A 22755-nucleotide genomic window follows, 5' to 3' on the forward strand; every position below is an offset into this window, starting at 1 on the left:
TCGGGAAATGTACATGAATTAAGACCCTGCATTTTCTAGGAGGTACCTACACCTCATTATTACAGGTCTCTCCTATAATAAAGAGCAGCAAGGAGAAAGCAAATTCCTTTTTAAGTGTTATTATAAAGAGGTAACACTGAAATCATGCTTCTCAACCTCTCCACCACTGACATTTGGGGCCAAATAATTTTTTGTTCTGAGAGGCTGTCCTCTGCATTGTAGAAGGTTTAGCAGCATCCTACCCTGTAGCCACTAATTGCCAAGATTATCGCCCCCGTAGTGACAGCCAAAAATATCTCCAGACATTGCCAACTGTTCTGTGGGGACAGAATTGCCCCTCATTAAGAACCAATTATTTAGATGAATTTAATTAGTGCTTTTCCCAGTTCTTTTCACTGGTATTATATAGATCCTTCTAAACAAGAGGAATTAAAACCGTATTAAAATGCTGTGTAGTATTCTTTCTTTGAGTCAAGATAAATCATTGATTAGATATTTGACCTATTTAAACTTATTAAAACATAGGAAGACTATAAATATTTCCCCTTAGATAATATGTCTATTTAAAGTAATTTAAAAGAATTCTAGTTACTGCAATAGTATTTGAAAATACTCTCATTTTGTTACATTTTACAGTTTTTTGATAAAGAAATTAATTAGGAAATAGCTATTCAATGTTCCAAACTAAAATATGTTATCTTTTTAGAAAAACCGAAAAATCAGTATAGATATAATAAATTTATTGTTGTTTTTATTTAACATATCTCTAACACTAGGATTAGTATTTTGATGGAAAATATGTGTGTGACAAATGTAATTTAAATTATTTTATATGACAAATTATATTCTTAAATACATAAGTTTATAATTTCTGAGATATGCTTTCACAAGGCAGGCCTCACTGGTTATAAATCAGTAACTTTGCAAAAACATAACATAGTAACTAAACAATTTAATACTTTTTCTCTAATTATTCATAAATAAAATACTAAAAACAAATGCTTTACTTGAAAATTAGATATAGAGGTTTCAAAACTAGAGATCATTAGCTAGATTTATATATATATATTATATATATATATATATGTGTGTAACATATATATTATACATAATGGCCACAGACCTTTGGAATCATCTCTTAATGCTGTTTACACACACACACATACACTTACAAGCACACACACAATAGTACTGAAAACTAAATGATCTTCTTACTTTCATCTTTTCTCTGGAATCTGTTTCACTCAAATTAACCAGACTGATCCTTTTTAAATTTAACTTGAATCTTAAAAATTTCCACTCAAAACTGTTACACTTTCCGTATCCCCACTCAGAATAAAATCAAACCTGACCAGGACCTGAGAAGCCCTAGGTGATCTGACCCAATGCCCCCATCTCACGCCCACTTTGCCTGGCCTCTGTCCACCCCACCTCTCCTCATCCCCCTCTAACCATAGTCTGCTGGGACCACAGCCAAGTGTGTCCCTGCCCCAGGGCCTCTGCGCTCACTGTCCTGCCTTCCGGTCTGTTCATCAGTCCCCTTCCTGGGTCCACCTCCTCTGACGGCTGTGTATGAACTGGCATCTACTTTGGACCACTCCCTGTCTCCTCATCCTGCTCTGTTACTTCTTAGCACTTTGCTAAGGGCAAAGCACTGAACCATAAGCTTTATGAGCTTGCCTTTGCACAGGTCCGCTATTCCTAGTAGGCAGCCTGGAACTCAGTAAAGTTTCTTTCTCCCCGCCCCCACATTGTGTGAATGACTCAGCATCTCCTGTACATATACCAGTTACCTGGAGCCTATACTCAGTCACCTTCAGTAGGAAAAATGGGACTACAGTAATATATATTTCTGGGCCTAAGCATGGCATCAAACTATATCATTTCTAAGAGTAGAAATAGAAAAATTAATTTATTTATAGAAATAGGAGGCATTTTCAAGCATGAAGTTAAAAAAAAATAATACTCTACTAAAAACAACAAAAAGCCTCTAAGTAGAGAGGTATTTCAGACAAAAATTAATTGCCAAGAAGAAAGTTTCATCATGGTAGCAGTCCAGGAGGGGTTTAGTTGACTGCTTGTTTTGCTTTGTTTGTTTTCATCAAGTAGCTAAGCCACAAGTCCAGAAATATTATTTTTATTCTCAGCAGAGCAGTGGGGAAATTTCAAGAAGAATTAAAGCCAAGGCAGGCAGAGAAAGCAAAATAATCAAAGCAAAACATTAAGAAAGGGAGATTATGAACAATCTTCCTGGAAACTGAAGAATTATTTCAAGCTCCGTAAACATCTGATGTAAACTTAAAAACCACATATAAAAAGTAAAATGTATTAAAAAAATAAGTAACCATTAAAATAAACTAAATAATTCTGGCCAATATTTAGATAATATAGTTATATGAACATAATGTAAGCTTCTTTTATCCCTGGATGTTCATTCACAGCAGTACAAATGTATCAAAAATTTTACTTGAACATTAATTTTACTATATCCAGAGCAATTTTTTGTCTGGAAGCTGAAAAACTGGGGGGAACCTAATTAAGTAAATGCTATTTAGAATTCCATCATCTCCCCCCATACACCTTTATTTACACATTATGCAGAAAGAAAATGAAGATAGGTTCGAAACTGCCAGGTAAATACTTGACTGTAAAAATTAGCACACAAAATACTTCTTAATAAAATGATGCATATAATATTGAGTCACTTCACTCTATATTTTAAAAACTGTGGTCCTAGGACATCCACATGTAGGAGTCACAGGTTACAAGCAGCAAATAAAGTCAAGTGGTTGGGCTTTGTTCCCACACCAGATGTCTATCAGACCAGTTATTTCTTTAAATCCGTGTCCTATATTGAAGTTTCGAAAAATCTTGCATTTGGAAAAAAAAAACAACATTCTACAGCTTAAAGGAGTTTGAATGCCATCAAGTTAATCCAAGAAGCAGATAAGGTTTTTAATAAAAGATGTGTTTGAACCTACTGATTTCTGTAAGTGGGGAAAATAATTCTAACTGTAAGCAGAAATCAGAGTGCACTATTTCCCCTAAGGAATTTCAAAACTTAAAAAAAATTTCATCCTAAACTGTAAAATTATTATAAGTGTTGCCTGGGTATAAATGCTGCTAGGAATGTATCTTAAGGGCATGATTCAAAATACAGAATAAAACATTATTTAGAGACATACTTTGCCATATTTATCATAAAGAAAAACTGAAACCAACTAAATGTTTAACAACAGATAAATCATTAAATAAAGTATGTTGCACCCAAACCAAACCATGCAGTGTTTACCGAGCATTTGTAACACTGCTTCAACAAATTCCTGACCTAGAATATTGAATTTATAAAATGCAGGGTATACAATGGGTTGTATAGTTTCTTCTCAATTTTAAAAATTGTATGAAAAACATCCAGGAAAGAAAAAAGAAATGCACACACATTTATAATGTTCAATGTCTAATACTAGGCAATATTCTCTAATATACCTTCCCTAGGGCTGTGTAGAATATGGGTACCTACAAGTCAGACTGTCTGGGTTTGAATCCAGGTTTTCCCACTTTTGTGTCACAAGTTCTCTGGGCCTCAGTTTGGTTGTTTATAAATGAAGATAATAATGGCATCTATTCACAGGGTGGCTGTGAAGGTTAAATAGATCAATAGCTGTAAAGTGCTCAGAACAATATGCAGGCAAACACTAACGACTCCGTAAAGATAGCTATTATTATTTTCTCCAATTTGGCATGCAGTGATCACTCAATGATAGTTTAATTATTTTGACCATTTTATCACTGCTTTGAGTAAAACTGTTTTCACCAGGAGTTTAGCAGCTGCTTCAGAAGGAGGGGAGAGTCACACAGAGTAAAGTCACCAGGAGGCAGCCTCCTTCCCCAGGTTTCCACTCCTCCAGGGGCTGGAATGAAAGGGGGCCCAGATCTTTTGCTACTGTTCTTGTAGCCTCACCACCACCTATGTTACACCTGAGACCATCAGGAGATTAACCTCTTACATCCTTCATCCTTAGGTACTGAAGACACTGGAAGAAACGCTGGTCTCCTAGGTCACCCCTCATCCCCTCAGACCCTCATTCGCTCAAAGATCTACAAAGCTCACGTGTCTGACCCCTACCTCTCCCAAGCTCTTAAAACCCTTCTGCTAGGTCTTCTGAAACTCAAGGTCAACTATCAGCAAAACTTCCTGCGTCTCAGCCACTTCTGAGGTATCCCCTCACTTCTTTCTCATGGAAGCCGGCTGTCTTCTGAGAATGTTGCATCATGAAATCCTCCCCAGGGTCAATGTTCAGCATCCGTAGCCCAAGTACCACTGTCCCTAGAGCTGGACTACATGCCCACCAACACGCATCTCATTACGACTTCTGGACTACTTTTGTTCTTTCCCCAGCGTGGAGTCTCTCGTCCTCAGAATTCAATACCTTCTTCCTTGGAGTCATCTACAACATCCTTTGGTCAGCCCCATTAGTCCTTGCAGATTTTTACTTCTGGTATCAGTTTCTCCAGCTCTACATTTGTCTTGATTCTTGCTGATTTCGGTATCGAGTTAGATCATCTTCTGAATATTGGCCTCTCAGTTCATTCGGCCCCTCTTCCAAAAACCTAACCCCACACAGTCATTCATTCCCACCATCACCCTTCATCTTCTCAATACCAATAAACGATCATTTTCCAGATGTGGAATGTGGGGTGTCCCATTCTCAGACCTCCACTATCTATATTTCCAGGTCACTGCCTCAAATACCTTAACTTCAATAATTCTTTGACACTGATAGACCTACAGTTCCCTGATCTTGACATTTTTTCACTTCCTTCCCCTCAGGCCCCTCACGTCCCCATTTCTCCCCTTGCCATCCTCAGATTTCATGGCCATCATTTCAGTCACTCCCTTGGGTCTGCCATAACTCCACTGTCAACACCTTAGACTCACATCAGGGCAAATCCACATTTTCTCCCATGGTAAACATGGCTGGAGAAAAACCCAAAACAGAAATACACTGATGGGTCTAACTTTAGATTAAGGACCCCATCCAAGTTGGCTTTCAATGATGACATTCCTACTTTGTTCCCTTCGTCCATTCAGTCCTCTTTCGGGGGGAATGACCATTTTTGTACCCTCTTCCTCATCCACCTGCCAGCATCTCCTACCACATCCTTAATGCTACATGGTGATTTTGTTTCCTATTTCCCTAAGAAAATAGAAGCAATCAAAAGAGAAATTTTACAATCTATTGACACCATATCTGATCACCTATCTGCTTTTCTGCTCATAAAATGTCCTTCCTATATGAATGGTAAACGTTCTTAACCTATAGGGTTAATGCTGCTTGTGCTCTTGCTTTCATCCCTGAACAAGTTTCTAAGCCAAACCTCCCCCAAAAGGATCATTTACCCTTTTTATTGGAGAACTGCTCTCAGCATACAAATATGTTATAATTTTCCCCATTCAAAAACGTTTTTTAAAAAAGCAACATCTTTTGATTCCACATCTGTTTTCCAGACTCCATATCTACCTTTAACTTTGTTTATAAAAATCCCTTTCCCAGCCACACATCTCAAGACATGTATATAACTGCCATCTTTAATTTCTTCCCATCCTCTGCTGAACCCACTTGAGTCAGGACGTTGTCCTCACTGGTCCCCAAGAACTGCTCTTCTCACGTCAGCCACAGCAACAAATCCAATGGTCAGTTCTCAGTTCTTATCTTATACAAGAACTCAACAACATCCCACAGTTATCCATCTCCTCCTCCTTGAAGGACTTTTCTCAATATACTTTTAAAACTTTCTTTTATCTTGAAATAATTGCAAATTCATAAGAAGTTGCAAAAATAGTCCAGGGTGATTCTGTGTACCCGTCTTCCATTTTCCACCAATGACTACATCATACAAAGGTATAGTATAGCAACAAAATTTAAAAAAATGACACTAGTACAATGTGTACATATGCTTTTATGCACTACTACTTTATATACTACATACATGGATGCCTCTAATCTTATTGACCATTTCTTCTCAATCGCCTCATTATTTTGATTCCATCTCCCAATCCTTAGTGTAATGCCCAGTATTTGGACCTCTTTTCTTCCTAACTGCATTTACTACCTGGGTGATCTCACCTAGCTTCAGTTATGTGGATGTAAATATGGTACATATGTTGACAGTGCTCAAATTTGTAGTTCAATTTCAGATCTCTCTTGAATTTCAGTTTTTTGTATCCACCTGCCAACCTGGCATATCCATATGGATGTCTAAATAGCATTACAGACTTACTAACCCCGAAATCATATTCTTGACCTTTCCTTTTCCAAATCTGAAATTCCCTAGCTTTCTCCCTTTCCCTAAATGGGAACCCCATTCTTCCAGTGGCTTAGATAAAAATGGTGTCATCCATGGCTCTCCTATTTCTCTCATATCCTGTAACCACTGCATCATAAAATTCTACTGGCTCTTTCTTTAAACTGTATTCTTTTTTGTCTGTTTGTTTGTTTTGTTTTTATAGCAGCTTTATTCATAATTGCTAAAGCTTGGAAGCAACCAAGATGTCCTTCAATGGATTAATGGCTAAACAAACTCTGCTGCATTTATATAATGGGATATTATTCAGAAAACTAAGGAATTGAACTACCAAACTACAGAAAGACATGGAATAGCCTTAAATGCATATTGCGAAGAGAAAGAAGCCAATCTGAAAAGGCTACATACTGTATGGCTTTAACTATATGACATTCTGAAAAGGTAAAACTATAGAGACGGCAAAAAGATCAGGGGTCACCAGGGTTTCTGGTGGAGGGAGAGATGAACAGGTGGAACACAGAGGATTTTAAGGGCAGTGAAGCCATTCTACATGATACTGTAATGGTGGATATATGGCATTGTGCATTTGTCAAAGTGTATCGATATCATTTCATCAGTTGTAACAAAGGTACCACACTAATGTAAGATATTAAGAATAGGAGAGACGGCGCAGGGGGCAGAGGAATTAGCACATAGGAACGCTCTCTAGTTCCTGCTCAAGTTTTCTGCAATCTTAAAAATGCTCGAAAAAATGAAGTCTATAGGTGTTTTTTTTTTTTTAATGCAATGATAAAGAATAAGAATGATAGGATAAAGAATGCCCTGGGTCAGAGGCGGGAGGGAACCTACTATCCAGTAGGTCTGCAGAGAAGTCTCTCGGAAAAGTTGACCCTTCTAAGCTGTATTCTTAACCCAAATGCATTTTGCAGCCTTCCCTGCTCCTACTACCTCTCAACGTGACATCATCCCTCACCTTGAAGACTGCAGTGGCTTCCTAACAGGTTTTCCCACTCAGCCCTTCCCACCGTATATTCTTTGCTCAACAGAGCAGCCAGCGTAAGGCTCCTACGTTCAAAATGAGATGAGGCCACTTCTCTTGTCAAAACCCTCCTGTGTCTTCCCATGTTGCTCAGAATAGAAGCTAAAGTCTGTAGGATGGTCCACGGGGCTCCCAGGATCTTTCAACGCCCACCTTCTCTGACCGTTTCTCCCAGATCCACACCACTGTCCAGTCTGCTTTACCATACTGGCTGCTGCATTATTCTCCACTCACCCTGGGGTCACTCAGGATCAAAACCCTGGCTGTTTCCTTGATCTGGACCATGCTCTTGACATTCTCATACAGTTTAATCTCTCACCTCTCCGAGGGGTCCAAATAATGCTGGTTTGGCCAAAGGTAGTGGTTTCCCAGGACATGGGGCTGCTGGTGCTAAAACCAGGACAGTCCAGGGCAAACCAAGCAACTGGTCACCACAGCTCAATCAACTGTCACTGTCTTAGTGAGAGCATCTGTGAACACATACTACAATTGGATATGTGACATATTAATTTGTTTTTACTCATTTTTTTTCGATTTATGTGTTCTACCTCTACCCATTAAGATATTCTCATGGCAGTTGGCATTTTTCTTGTTTTGTTCACTTTGTAGCCCCAGCAAAGAACTAATGTAAGCAAACTACAGTCTGTGGGCTACATACAGCCCAGTATCTGTTATTGTAAATAGAGTTTTACTGGAAACAGCCACGCCTATCTGTTTAGGTAGCATCTATGGAGACTCTTGCTCTAAAATGACTGACTACAGTAGCGGAAACAGAGACCATATGGCTTGAAACACATAAAATATTTGCTATCTGCCCCTTGACAGAAAAAGTCTAGTGACCTGACTGTTAAATGTATCTGACATCTTGTCTCTCCTGGACAAACGTTTCTTGAAAGAACAAATGAACAAACACAAATAGGCAGCAGATATATTCTACTGGCAATAAAAAAAAAAAAAGCAACCTTGGGGCATCATTTTAATGCTAGTAAATTCTCAGCAAATTAAAAGGAAATACTAACATCAAAACCAAGTAACATCAAACATTAAAACAATTATTTTCACTAATTGTAGTGAAAATACTTGCGGCATGGAAATTTGTTCAGCAAATTTGCAAAGCATAAATAACATTGAGTATTCTATCCTTAGGAAGTGATCAAACAGAAGAAACAAAAGCAATGTTATATGTACAGAGACACTAATTATAGCATTATGTGTAGAAGCAAACACTGGAAACACTCATTATGTTCAATTATGGGGAGAGAGAGAACTATTACTTTGTATAATATTGAGGATATTGAGAAGAAAATGCTGTCAGTTAAAACTGAAATGTTTATGACTTAATACCAATCTTAAAAAGAGAAAACAATGCACTATGCTCTATGACTTTAGTCTAAGAGCTTTTCAGAGGATGAATTGGCCTCCTTCAGTCTCCATTTTTGTTCCATTCTAGCTTTTCAATGATAATGATTTCAATAATAATAGCTATTATTGGTATTAAGTACTTCAAGCATCTCATTTAAACTTTACCAGTCCCATGAAATTAAAAGTAGTTTTAATCCAGCTATATAATATATATATATATATAATCCAAACTGAATCACTTTGCTCTGCACTCGAAAGTAACACAACATTGTCAATCAACTATACTTCAATTATTAAAAAAAAAAGTAGCATTAATCTAATTCAACAGATTCAGAACCAGAGGTTTTGCAGACAGCTTGCCCATGATGCTGAGCTAGTAAGAAATGACCTTGAATGACCAAGACCTTGAATGACCAAGTCCTCGCTATTAAACACTTCCATCACTGCCTGTCACAATGAATGGCATTTAATTGGACATGTGTTTTTTTGGGCACTAGACAACTTCAGCCCTGCAACCTAATATGGTACTTACATGGAAAAACAAATCATGGAAAAATACTGTAAATTGATCCACAAAGTGATCTGTATACAGGCACTTATGACTATGCTTTAAACCAGTTCCAAGATTGTATTTAATGAGATAATATATATTAAAAAAGAGTGCTTATCAGAAAGCCTTGTATCATAGTAAAATGCAAACCATGTAGACCAGATTTACTATAATAATGTTGACATATGTTTTCGATATTTTTTTTCAATTTTGGTAAGACTTAGAGTTCGTTATTACACAGTATGCAAGAAAAGTGCTGAAAACTAAATTGTCTAAAACCATTCGAACTTTATTTAGATCTGAGTTTCTTATATGAAGACTACCTCATTCAGTCTTACTTTGCAATGCTTGGTCCTGACAAGAAAGATCATCTAAGATTCATTTTACAATGTTACCTCTGTGACATAACTGATAAAAACCCAGCTGTGTTTTAAATATCACAGAATTGATCGGTACCCACAAAAAGCATGCCTTCCCTCCCTTCTCCTCCCCTCCAGCTACATGCTCTCCCAGTATTTGTCTTCCCCATCATCACTAGTGGCAGAATGTCTGCAATTAAACACCCTGAGTGACATCTCATCAAGCGCTGGCAAGTGCCATATTGTCATTTCCAGTCACATTATGTAAGGCTTATCAATTAAAGAAATTTGCAGCTTTAGGCAGTTCCAAGTGAAACACTGACATCCCTTGTTTAGCATGTTTTATTAAAGGTATTGCCGAGACTGCTCCTGGTACTTTACTTGGTGGCATCTTTGCATGCTAACTCTCAGTCATCCTGCCAAGGAAGTACGACTGTCCTGAAATGCATAAAATCCATCAACTCTTTAAAAAAAGCAAAACAGCTGCCGTATCCTACGCTCTTTACAATGCTCAGGTAATAGTGACACTGTGTTTTGACACTTAAAGGTAAATATTTATCTTAAATGCTTTTGTTGAGACAGAGAGAAACAGGGTTAGAGTCTTGGTGAGTAAGCAGTTTTAGTCCCTGATCATAACTCACTTATGGTTATTTTTCAGTGGTTTGCAGATCACGCCTCTCAATAGAACAAAAGGAAAAAACAAAAACACCTCTCCTTAACCACGCCAAGCAGAAGGCACAAAGTGAGAACGGCCTTTACCGCCTCCTGTGTCTGCAGCCTTGGACAGGATCCTTCACACTTCAGGGAGTTAGACCCCTCATCTGCAAACTCTCAGTATCTATATTAACCTTGAACACTTTTAGACAAGATAACATAAACGAATGGATGCCAAGTTTATAACACAGCACCTGCCGCAGAGATCTGGTCTAAATAAAATGCTTAGCCATGCTGTTTCTACTTCCTCCTGGCTTTCCTTCTTTAGTAATTCATAGTGGCTGAAAAAGATTCTGTTGGCCAAAAATGGAAAATAAGGAGGGAAGGCTTACTGGCCAACCACGTCTCAGGTAGCTTCTATCTGGTCTCAAGGGCCTCCTAACACCACTCTGCCTGGAACCAGTACCCTGCAGGTTCACGGAGCCCAGATGCCAGCAGCACCCTTCAGGCCTCACCTTTCTGCCCCCAGATGAGAATCCCTGAGAGGACAAATGGGCAGTAGGGAAGGATTTAGGGTTGCGACAGAGAAAGAGGAAAGAGGACCAACTTCATGCAAAGAGAAGCCTTCCCCAGAGAAGGAAGACCATCTGACTCGGGAAGATGGATCCCTGCTTGCTTCCTGTGCTCCAAGATTGACTTACTCTACAAAGAAACAGCTGCAGCAAGTCATATGTTAGCCTTTAAAATAAAATGAGAAAGATCCTACTGCCAAACGGCTCTCTTTGGGCTTAAGGCTCTCTTGAGCTGGGTTTATACATCATGTTTTTCATCTGAAAGCCCTGAGGCTGTTGGTGGTGGTAGCTCCCAACAAGCCCACAGAAAACAGTTTTAGCTGGTGCTTGCTTTGAACCACAGGCTTCTGCAGAAAATACTGAGATTGGCAGTCACTCTTCCCTGCCGGCATCTTACTGCCCTTATATTTCTCTTTTTAGGCTCGTAATCTCTGAAGGGCCTGCAGGTCTGCCAGACACCTTCTCCTGCATTGCCCAAGGAGCAGGTGGAGAACCGGGAGCATGCTGGAGACCACCAACTTCCATCTCCCCCGGAGAAAACCAAGGCACACGCTTCATCCCCAGAAGCAGGACATCCCTAGACAAGCTGTGTTCTCTCCGCCCCTTCCCAGATTCCTCAGGGCTCAAGCACCAATCCCTCAAGAAGAAAATGTTTGTTTGTCTAATCCAGCTTCAAATATTTGTTCCCCAATGAAAATGTAAGTTCCTCTTTAAAGGAACCTATTTTTTTTATTCTCATAAATTAAAAGGGAACGAGGGCATTGCAGTGCCCAATGGCATAAGATTCAGGCCCAGATTCCAACTCTCCCGTTCACTACTGTGTGACCTCAGAAAAGTCACCTCACGTCTCTGTGCCCGAGTCTCTCGGACTGAAAAACAGGATCAATGATAATACAAAACTTGCGGGGTTATTGTGAAAGTTAAACACAAGAATATTTGTAAAGCATGTAAATGATGTCTGACATTTGGTCATTGCTACAGGTTTAACAGTTATTATCGTCCCATCTTTTTCTTAAAAATCTACAATTAGAGTGACCAAGCTGAAATGTCTATCATTAGATAATAGATGCTCTTCCATGTGTGCCTTATTAAAAATACGTTGAATTTGATTGATTAATCCCTTAAGAAAAAGGGTGATTGATTAGTCCCTTAAGGAAAAGGAATCTAGAAATAATCTCCATCTGACTATTGCCAAATCTACATTTTCGATACTGTCAGGCTATTTATATGCATGTGTGTATCTACACGCACGCTGTGTATGTGTTACTGCAGTCCAAGTAGTGACACAAAAAACACAATGACCTGTCCTGACACGGACTCACCCTTTAGTAGGCACTTAACTGGCTCTTTGTCTGAGTCTCCATTCATTCAGTTTCTCTTCTTAAATCAGCCTGGTAGTTTTTTTTGTTTTGTTTTTTCCCCCAAAGAATTTCAGTAATGCAGAAAAGCCATTTGTTTAAGAGCTACTAACGCTGAGATCCTATGATCTATACGAATTTACTTTCCAATTTTTTTGCCATTTGTCTCCAATCACTTAAATCTGAAATCTGAATTTGCTTTCAAAACTGGAGCAGGGAGAAGATAGAAACAGTAATTATAACAGCTAATACATACAGAACGTCACTGTGTTGAGTTCTGTTAAGGATTTTATCTAGATTATCTCATTTAATCTTTACCACAGACCTGTGAAATAGGTACTATTACACAGGTAGGAAAATTGACAACAGAGAGAGAAAATAACACTGCACAGCCCATAAACATCATGCTATATCACCTGTGCTTTATTCACCTTCTTTATGTGTTAAAGACTTTGCAGGATGTTTTGCATATGTCATTTCACTTAATCCTCATACTAACACTGAGAACATCATCTTTTCAAAGCATGTGCTTTTCTATTGATGATACTGTGTAGAAATTGGGTATGTGGTCTCTGTAGCTAGGTTGCTGTACGAACATCTTACCGTAGTCTATGTAGTAGTTTACAGATGGAAAAGAAGTGTGAGAGAGGAATCCAATGTCCTTACAGGAACATAGATCATAACTGCTAGGTCCCAGAGTTGAATCTAGTTTATTTTCTCCCCAGAATCACTCTTATTTTTATTCTTTTATACATCTGGAGCTACACATGCACAAAGTTGTTTTCAATTCTTTGCCAACTCCACTAGCTAATTAGCCTCTCCTTCAAAGTTTCCCATAATCTTCATTCATTAGATCCCAGTATCATTTCTTCCCAAAGTAAGATAGTATCTGAAATGAGATTCCTTTTGAGAAATCTTTTTGGATTGCTGGAGAGCTAAGCTCACCGTGATCTTTTGCTTAAAAATAATAGTAAAAATAGGCTTGTCCTTTCCGATACTATTCAGCTCAGATCTGTTTCAGCAATTGCCGAGAAGTGAAAGGGGAGAATTCCAATCAGAGAATGGCATAGATGTGTATATTTCAGACCCATTTTCTTATGAGTCCTTATCATAAAACTACAACTGTATATTGAACCCTACATCATAAGTGAAAGTGACACGTACTCACAGCACCAGAACTCTGCATACATTAACAATGGTTGTGGATAGAAAAAAAGAAAACTAAAATTCTTCTGCTTGCTAAGTCTGAGCTGTCTGACATAGTAGATACTAGCATCCATAGCTAATGAGAACATGTGGCTATTTCACCTTGGGAAATGATCTAACTGTGAAATACATGTCAGGTTTTAAAGACTAGGGAAAAAGAGCAAACGACTTCATTAATATTTTATACTGATTATGTGTAGAAATGGTCATCTTTGGACTATGCTGGGTCATCTCTGGACTACGCATTATTAAAATTAAATGCACCTGTTTCTTTTTACTTTATCAACGTAGTTATTAGGAAATTTTAATTACGTAATTGGCTCCCACTTGTGGGTTGCATTATATTTCTAGCAAACGGCACCAATCTAAATACTGAGGAACTGGGAGTTTTTCTTGGTTAGGCACGTGGCAGCTGAACAGCCCCGAGTCCCTGCCTGAATGATGATGGTCACTGCCCCCACCAGCTCCATCACACAGAAGAAGGATGCTCTGGGCTACAACCTAGCTCATTCTGAACACCTTTGGCTTTTCCCCATGCTGTATGTTATCCTTCTACTCCAAAAGATTATGAATATAGTATCTTCCCTCAAATAAGGTTTCACTTGTGGATGCTTTTTTAAAGACCTGCTTTTTTTTTCTCTCTCTTTTTTGACATATGCCTGGAAAACTTATTCCTTTTCTAGTCTGGAATATTTTTTTTCAAGCAGAAGCCAATAATATGTTTAAAATAATGAAACGATGCTTTAACAATTCTGGGAGGAAATGGTTTCCATGTATAACTTGATACTCAGCTAGACTGTCTATCAGGACGGATGCAGACAGGGCATCTAAAGCTCAAAGGGTTTTCCTCCAAAGCAACCTTTCTCAGGAAACTATCTGAGATGAAACAAAGAGAAAAGAAGACAGGATTTACAAAATAGTGAACAGGTTGAGTGGGACAGTGAAGAAGTGTCAGGAACACTGCCTTATAACAGACCTACAAGCCAGTGCTGGACCCTCTGAGAGAACGGGGAGAGGGAACTGATGGATTTGGGGAAATTAGGGCAAAAGGGGTACAGACAAGGGGACGAAGGCACAATACGCTGAGGGTGGCGACGACCGGGACTTCAGGAACCGCAGAAGACAAGTGTATGCAAAATACGATGCAATCTGGTTGACGTTAGAGAAATAAGTCAGTGGCCTTCAGGAAGAAGAACAGAGTTCATTCCCAGCAATAATTCAAATAAGTGTAAAGTAGAAGATATCTGGATTATTGGGATGAAACATAAGTTATACATCAACAAGGGGAAAAAATAATTCAAAAATTTAGGACAAATAGAAGGCAGTCACGTCAATAGGCCAGCCATTTACCAAACATGCTTTTTCTTCTTCCTTTTCTTCCGAGCTTTCCTTGCAGTTAAGGACGCCCACACGACTGAGTCTAACCAGTGCAATGTACGCGTGGGAGGCCCGCCCATAACAACCCCAGGCTCTTTCCTCCCTCTGCCAATGGATGGAGACAAAGCTGCCAACCCTGACTGAAAGCCAGACACAAAAGTCCCCAAATCACCGCTAAATCAAAACCAACCACCAGTCAGAAATACTCATTTGGGGTTTAACACGAGCTGACAATAGTAACATTGGAGCCTGCTAATGTTACATTAACTAAACAAGCAGAACAAGAAAGTCTTGGTCCAAATGTGGAAAAATAAAGTAATTGTGGCATTATTATGAATAATTAAGGCTAAGAAAGCACCCATCTGATTTGAACTGTCTTTGAGGGGCACAGGGATGATGATGTTGGAACAATGTGTACACAGCTGTAATAACACGAATGTTGTTTATTGCTATCCAGCCTTCAGACAAATTAAGAAGGACTTAAATTACAATCATAGAATAAAACGTACATGTTCACAACTTTGATACTGCAAAAGTGCTATTACAGCTGAGAGAACATAGAGGAAGGAAAGTATTAGAGAACATTTACTGGAAAGAGCAGAGGCAATGATAGTCACACCTTATACAGCGGACAGGCGAGAGATGCTGTCAAAAATTAAAGAAATGGGGCTTCCCTGGTGGCGCAGTGGTTGAGAGTCCGCCTGCTGATACAGGGGACATGGGTTCGTGCCCCGGTCCGGGAAGATCCCACATGCCACGGAGCGACTGGGCCTGTGAGCCGTGGCCGCTGGGCCTGCGCGTCTGGAGCCTGTGCTCCGCAACGGGAGAGGCCACAGCGGTAGGAGGCCCGTGTACCACACACAAAAAAAATAATAATAAAAAAAAAATAAAGAAATAAGGTATAAACGGTCAAGTGCATTATTCAGATTTATAATGTTTAGAAATCTAAATTAAATTGGAAGAAACAAGACATTGTGAATGGAGTGATAAAATTACAGTAACACTCATTGCAAGACATCAATTTAAAAAGTTTTAACTTGATAAAGCAAGAAGGAACAGTATAAGCATATATAAGATAATAATGACAAAAATGTTAAATTTTATTGAGATGTCTATAGCCTAAGAGTATGGGTGTTTCAACAGGATGTTCCTTTTCACTATAATCCCTTCAGTATTATTAAATTTTTAAATTATGTACAAATGCTACTTAATCAAATTTAGTAACAGTAGAATGATAAAATCAGAAGGAGAGCTGTCTTGCTACAAAGTTCAAGTCATACACCAACATACATCAATACAATTGAAGCTTTATTTCCTTATCTTCAAAACAAGACTACTATTACTTTCCCTGCATACATCTCAAGGTGATTTGAGGTATACACAGGATCATACATTTGTGGGTTTCAGCATATTTACAAATTGGCATTGCATACATATGATTTTTAGATGCCTTTCTATGGTAGTTCATATGAGTCGTGCACATAATGTTAATACAGGCTGATCTATGAAGTGTAGAACATACAAAAGTAAGTTATTTAGGACAGCCTGTAAATGGGACTGTCCAGAGCTATGACTTTAGGGATCTCAGCTCTGCAGTAGCTGCTAAGAATTACTTTCTGAAGCATACTTTGCAAACACAAAGTGCTCCATCATTGAAAGAATTAAGGCCTATCAGAAGGTAATGTTTGGGGAAGGAGCAGCAGGCATCTCCGGCTGAGGAGAGTAGTGTTTGCTTAGAGCTGGCTTATTTCAGGCGGCATATGCCTACTGCAACCATCCTATCATCTCTCCAGAGCGTAAAGGAGCCTAGCCTTTTCCAGGACCAGAGGTAGCTCATGTTCCCAAACGTATATACATTTCCAACGTGATTATATCCATGGAATAAGACAGTTGATGTAAGATCACACTAATGCTTTCAAAAATGAGATCCAGAATTGGAGAGCTGGAGTGGATGGAAATGCTCACTGAAGGGACCAAAGGGAGATGGTTTCAGAACAACTTCCCCACCTCATGGTGGACTAATGTGGGGACAGGACCACTTCTCCCTGGGGATTTCTCCACAGCAGACGATAGGTTTCTTAGGAAGGAGCGTTTTCCAAATGCAGCTCCTGACCTACTTCCTTTCTGCCTTCTCGGACAATCTTATCGCAAATCTGGTGACAAGGACCCACCGTGCGAATTTTCCATTCAAGGAGAATACCTTCTCTTTTGGATTTCATATGCTATGGCCCTCTATTATCCTGGAGCTCAAAGTTATTTATGAGAATTCCTGGACCGTGACATTATAGTCTTTGTGATTCGATAACAGAATAGGGGAAACATAAATTAAGAAAGCATTTAAATTCTGAGTTGGGAGCATACGTCATTGAATATATCTAGTTTTTTTTTTTCTTTTCCCCTTTTATGTTTCCCCTCTAAATACACACCACACTTGCAAACACGAAACAGATCTTTGTAAAGATCGGAAGGGACAATAAGAACAATGTGCAATAATGAAGGGAGATGAAGGAAGATACAGACATTCAGGTGAAAACTCAAGGATAAATGAGGAAGACAAAAACACACCTCCAGAAGGAGACAATCTGAACTCTCATCCTTGAAAGAAGTCAGTTTGATGCTGGTCTCCTGCTTAAGGGAATCCGTTTTAAGTAAATCTGGCTGACCTCCCACTTCATTATGCACTGACTTTATTAAATATATGGCTATATCCTTTTTCTTTAAAGAGCACCACATGACTCTAGAAATGATACATTTAAGTGTCACTGTTCAGGTTAAATACTGCCACTTGGAGTTACAAAGTAAAATTTTCAACACTAGGAAAAGGTCATTGCAAAGAGATTCAGTGGTGTTCCTGCTAGGAGCTCTTTAAGATGACTCCTCAAGCAATTCCTGGAACAAAATAACTAGGATGTTGGGGAAGCAGAAAATATACTCATTTCATTTTTTAAAATGATCTAAGTCCATATCGTTGAAATTAATTTATCTCCTCTAGATATGCCACATCTACACATTTATAAGAATTAGATCATCGACTTTTTTCTTTATGATCCAGTTATCCAAGATCAATGACAAACTGTGTTGTATTTTTCAAATCTGTTACATAAAATAATTATATCAAAGTCAATGCCCTTGGAAATGTTACTATCCCAAGCACTGAAAAAAGCAAAATTTAAGCATAAATTTAATAATCTATAATATAGAAGAAAAGTTAAATATGATGATAAAAGCGTCTTGATATGGTTTGGATTTAATAAATTGGTGACAACATAGGAAAGATTAAGAGCTGACTGTTATATCAACTTTGACTTTGTAAGTTTTATAATTGTGAAATTAGTAAAGACCCTTCAATTAAGAAGAAAATGCTTGGGGAGGTAGGAGCAAAACAGAAACTGGCATAGTTACTGTTAATATTTACTTTTGCGTTTTCCACTTTATAATAACTCCTCATTTGATGCCCAGCATATTTCCACTCCTCTATTAAATGTTTGAATGGGGGATGAGGTACAGCATCAGGGGTAAATAGCTATGGATTCGGCTAATTTTAAGGTAGAAGCAAGGACACAGTCACACAGTTTTTATGACTGTAAATTACGTCCTGGGGGGTGACAAACTAGTTGAGGAAACGCTGAAGACATAAGGTTAAAATATAAAATAGCAACAAAATAAATGCTCAAGACAAAAGGACTTGTGTTTTCTTAAAGAATTTAAAAAGGGGTTGCAATGGTTGAAAAAAAAAGTGACTAAAATTTGGGCTTAAGTGTGAACTTGAGAACTGAGTAAGATTTATGGCTTTAACGGAGATGAAAGGGAAAACTTCATAACAGGAAAAAATGAGTGAAAGTTTGGGTTTAGGCATGGAGTGGTGAGCTGGTTAAGGAACTCTCTGGGAAGAACCCTGCTTTGTAGAGTTTGCTGATTTCTGGTGTCAATACTCCCACGGTGGAGGGGATGCCAAGCTAACAGCTTGGTGTGAGGAACACAGCACTTGGGAGAGATGCACACAGTCGGCTTTTGGGAAGTCAGACCAAGCAAAGCATCGTGTGGAGACAAAAGCATAACATCTGTGTCTGGGAACACTAACAGATGAAAGGGGACAAGTCAGTTCAGACAAGGTGATGGAGCACTAGGGCAGCGTTTTCAAGGGTTTGCACTTAATTCTTGCTGAGTCACTGAAGTGGTCTGGCTGAGAGAGGACAGGTGATGATGAAGGCATGTGTGTTGGGAGCGGGACTAAGGAGGAGAGTGTAGGATGAAGGCTGAGATTCTGGATGTGGCGCTCATTTCACCACCTTGAAGCTGGTCTGGGTGAGAAGAAAAAAACAACTGGAACGGGACAGTTGGAGTGGGAAAGGGGCGACGTGAAAGACAGTCTGACAGAATAAAAGGGGCAAGCAGGGCAAAATGGAGAGAGTAACTGCAACGTTGCCACAGAGTGAATATCAGACACAGAGTGGCAGAAATAGGGAAAAAAGAATATATTTAGGATATCCAAGTGACAGCATCCTTAAACAGTATCACTTAGTTGAGGGAATCATTGAAAAGACAAGGGAAGGGACACAGAAATCTGGATTTTGAGGACACCACTCTTTTGACAACAGAAGGTGTAAAATAGTTAATAGCACTAAGGAAAAAAAGAAGAGAGATATAATAGACCTGAAGAACATGCAAGAAAATGAACATTTCAGGAGGACTAATGGATGCGTGTGGCAGAGTATATCCATAGCAGGAATTTCTCTAGGACACAGGGATGATTTGAAGATGGTGGATCTGACCTCTGGTAATTACCAGCTGGAATACCTTGAACAAGTTATGTTTCCCATCTAACCCTCAGATGCCTCACGTGTAAAATAGTTCTTTAATAAAATACCTACTGTGAAGATTACACATGAAAAAGTAATGCCTGCTCATAACAAGCAATCAATATGTACTAGGTACCAGCTGTAGTAATAATGTAGTAATAGTATTAGTAGTAATACTAGTTGTAGTAATAGTAGTAGTAGCAGCAGCAGTATGCCCTAACTAAGATAAGTAGCGTTGGGAAGATCTCATGAGACTGCAACACGTAACAGAGGTAACAAAAAAAACCAGAAAAGTATTCATTAAATAGCATAGACGAAAATATAAACAGCCTGATGAAAACAACACATTTTCATATGAGGACTTAAGCTAAGGCTGTGGATTTGCCTGGTTATATACATGAATAAAAAGTTGGACATGGGTTCTTGTAATAAACTATAATGGAAAATAATTGAAAAAAAGAATATAGATACATCCATATATATAGGTATAACCAAATCACTTTGCTGTACACCTGAAACTAACACAATATTGTAAATCAACCATACTTCAATAAAAAAAATTCAGACATGGGTTTGTCTTAACTCATCATATGCTATCTTTTGGAACCTTTTGAAAATTAAAATTGTGCTTCTTTACCTGTTAAATGAGTGTGAGTATTTATTATTTCAGTGGGGTTTTGCGAGAATTCAGCGATATGATTCAGGTAAAGCACTTAGCACATTTTCTGAATTACATTAAGACCTCAATAAATGTAAGTTACACTTTTACGTTTGAAACCATAAAGTGAGTTTTTTCTTAGGAAAGTCAAAACCTAAGAGTCAAAGTGTGCTCTTTCCTAAATAATGTCACAGAAAAGACTAAAAAATCACAAGGCTTCTAGGAAACTGATTCTAATCTTGCAACAAATCATAACGAGGAACGCTTGCACTAGTGCCATCCTTCATGGTCTATCTCCAAAGCCCGAGAGTGTTGAAAGACTCTTCCAAAGGTATAATTTAATTATCAAGGGGTATCTGCCATTTTTAATGAGAAAAAGATAAAAAAGGAAACTTTGAAGCAAGGAGGCCATAAATGTATGCATTAAATCTTAGAATGCTATGACAATAAGTGATAAAAATATGTAGAAGTCCACAAGGTTTGAGAAACAGGATGAAGAAGAATTTGGATGTTTAAGGAACATATCTAAATTTGTTATTGACTTCACAGGGTGCAGCCACGGTTTCTTAGGTAACGTACAATATTGCTTTAGGGAACAGAATGAGCTGACGTGGGAAGACCCAGCGTGATGTGTCTTGCTTTCGTTAAGCGGAAACTTTTCCAATGTCAATTCCAAAGCCATTCGCTTAGTCCAGGTATCAGCTCATCACACACCCTCCCTGTATAGCACCTACCTCTGCAAAACGGGGCTGGGAAGTCCCAGGATGCTCCATTCCCAGGGCTGACGATGCAAGTCAGGATGGCGTGACCTTCCAAGATGTAGCCAGAGAGACAGCTATACCGGATCTTGTCTCCTATGTTGAATCTTGTTCCGTGGAGAACTCCTTTCAGTATTTCTCCAGGATTTCCACATGTGTGGCTGGGTAAAACTATTGGGAGAAAAAAAGAGGAGAAAGAAATATAAGTTAAAGGAACATTTTCTACTGAGATCAATTTATATCACAAGACATGGACCACTTTTGAACTACTAAAGTTAGCAAATCTAGGACAAAAATTATCTTAATTTTGTCAAAAAATTAAACAGAGAAATGGATTTGTGTTTTGTAAAATCTGTAATTTAGTACTTTTTAAAAGAAATATTTAAAAAGTATAAATAAGTGGATTTTGTTAAGAGGGGAAGATACAGTTCTGCTTAGATTCAGTGTTCTAAATGACATCTAGATTATTTTTTTAATTATGAGATTCTAGTCCCACATAGTTAGAAATCAGATAATACAGCAGAATATAGATATCTGAAAAAATAACAGAAATACAGCATGAATGAATATCCATGCCATATTATTCCTCCAGGACCAGCACTACCTGATACACACCAGTAATAAGTGTTCAATCAATGTTTGATGGATAAACAACTGAATTAGGGCTTCCCTGGTGGCGCAGCGGTTGACAGTCCGCCTGCTGATGCAGGGGACGCGGGTTCGTGTCCCGGTCCGGGAAGATCCCACATGCTGCGGAGCGGCTGGGCCCGTGAGCCATGGCCTCTGAGCCTGTGTGTCTGGAGCCCGTGCTCCGCAACGGGAGAGGCCACAACAGTGAGAGGCCCGCGTATCGCAAAAAAAACCCAAACAAACAAAAAAAACCAACTGAATTAAATAATAAATTAAAAATGTCATTTGCTAATCTATCAGACTTTTACAAAAATTGTACCACTATTATATTCCAAGCCATCTGTAAGGCTCTACGCGTTTGGAGCGTCTGATTCACAAGAAAGTTTTAAGTATCAGGTTTGACAAGGCAAGAACTGTCTCACTGGCATTTCAGTGAGACAGCCTTGATTCTGGTCTTTCTTGGCCTCCTCACTTTTCATAGTGATAGACTTCTCTGCCTAATTCAACTGCCTTGAAACCTAAGGGACACAATGCCATTTCACACTCATAGAACGTACTTTTGAACTTAACTGAGGCACCATTAAGTTGAAAAGACGAAGTTGATGATTGTCGGCTACTCTCTCCATATTTCTGGTTTAAATTTAGCATATCATCAGTCAATTAGCTGCTATTATGTAGAATTCAAATAAACCAAGGATCCTACCATTTAAAAAAGAAATCATTTTCCAATAAAAAGTATTTCCAAATGAACAAAATTATTCTCCTTCTGTATCCAATTTTTTGCATTGGTATAGGGGTACATTTTGGTATACATGTCTAACACAGAGCACTGTTTCTTTTTTCTTTGTTTGTAAGCAGAGAGATAAATAGACGTTTCCCAGTGAACAGGGAGGGAATTTCAGTGATTTCCAAGATTAATTTTATTTTTGTATTAAATACATACAAACTAAACTATATAGAAACACTTAGAAAACAAATACTACAATTTAGATGTTTCATATTACTGACATGTTTATGAAATCACTATATAGTCACAGTTTGCTCAGTTCCAGTTTTTAGAAAATAATTTCTGAAAACAGTCTACAAAAACCTGTTTGATAACATAATAAAAAATAATTCAGTATAAT

The 22755-nt window shown here is 38.5% G+C and overlaps 1 protein-coding gene across 1 annotated transcript in view; it reads right to left on the reverse strand.

Moving 5' to 3' along the window:
* Positions 1-22755, reverse strand: part of CSMD1 (CUB and Sushi multiple domains 1) — a gene marked incomplete at its 3' end in the record, with an annotated part of 1732394 nt that overhangs the window by 858028 nt on the left and 851611 nt on the right. The window contains exon 4 of the mRNA XM_081220901.1: positions 20975-21169. Coding sequence (XP_081077027.1) covers positions 20975-21169 — 195 coding nt within the window. The remainder of the gene's footprint in view (positions 1-20974; positions 21170-22755) is intronic.

The sequence above is a fragment of the Mesoplodon bidens genome, assembly GCF_964165515.1.
Source record: "Mesoplodon bidens genome assembly, chromosome: 20".
In the NCBI taxonomy this organism is placed as follows: Eukaryota; Metazoa; Chordata; class Mammalia; order Artiodactyla; family Ziphiidae; genus Mesoplodon; species Mesoplodon bidens.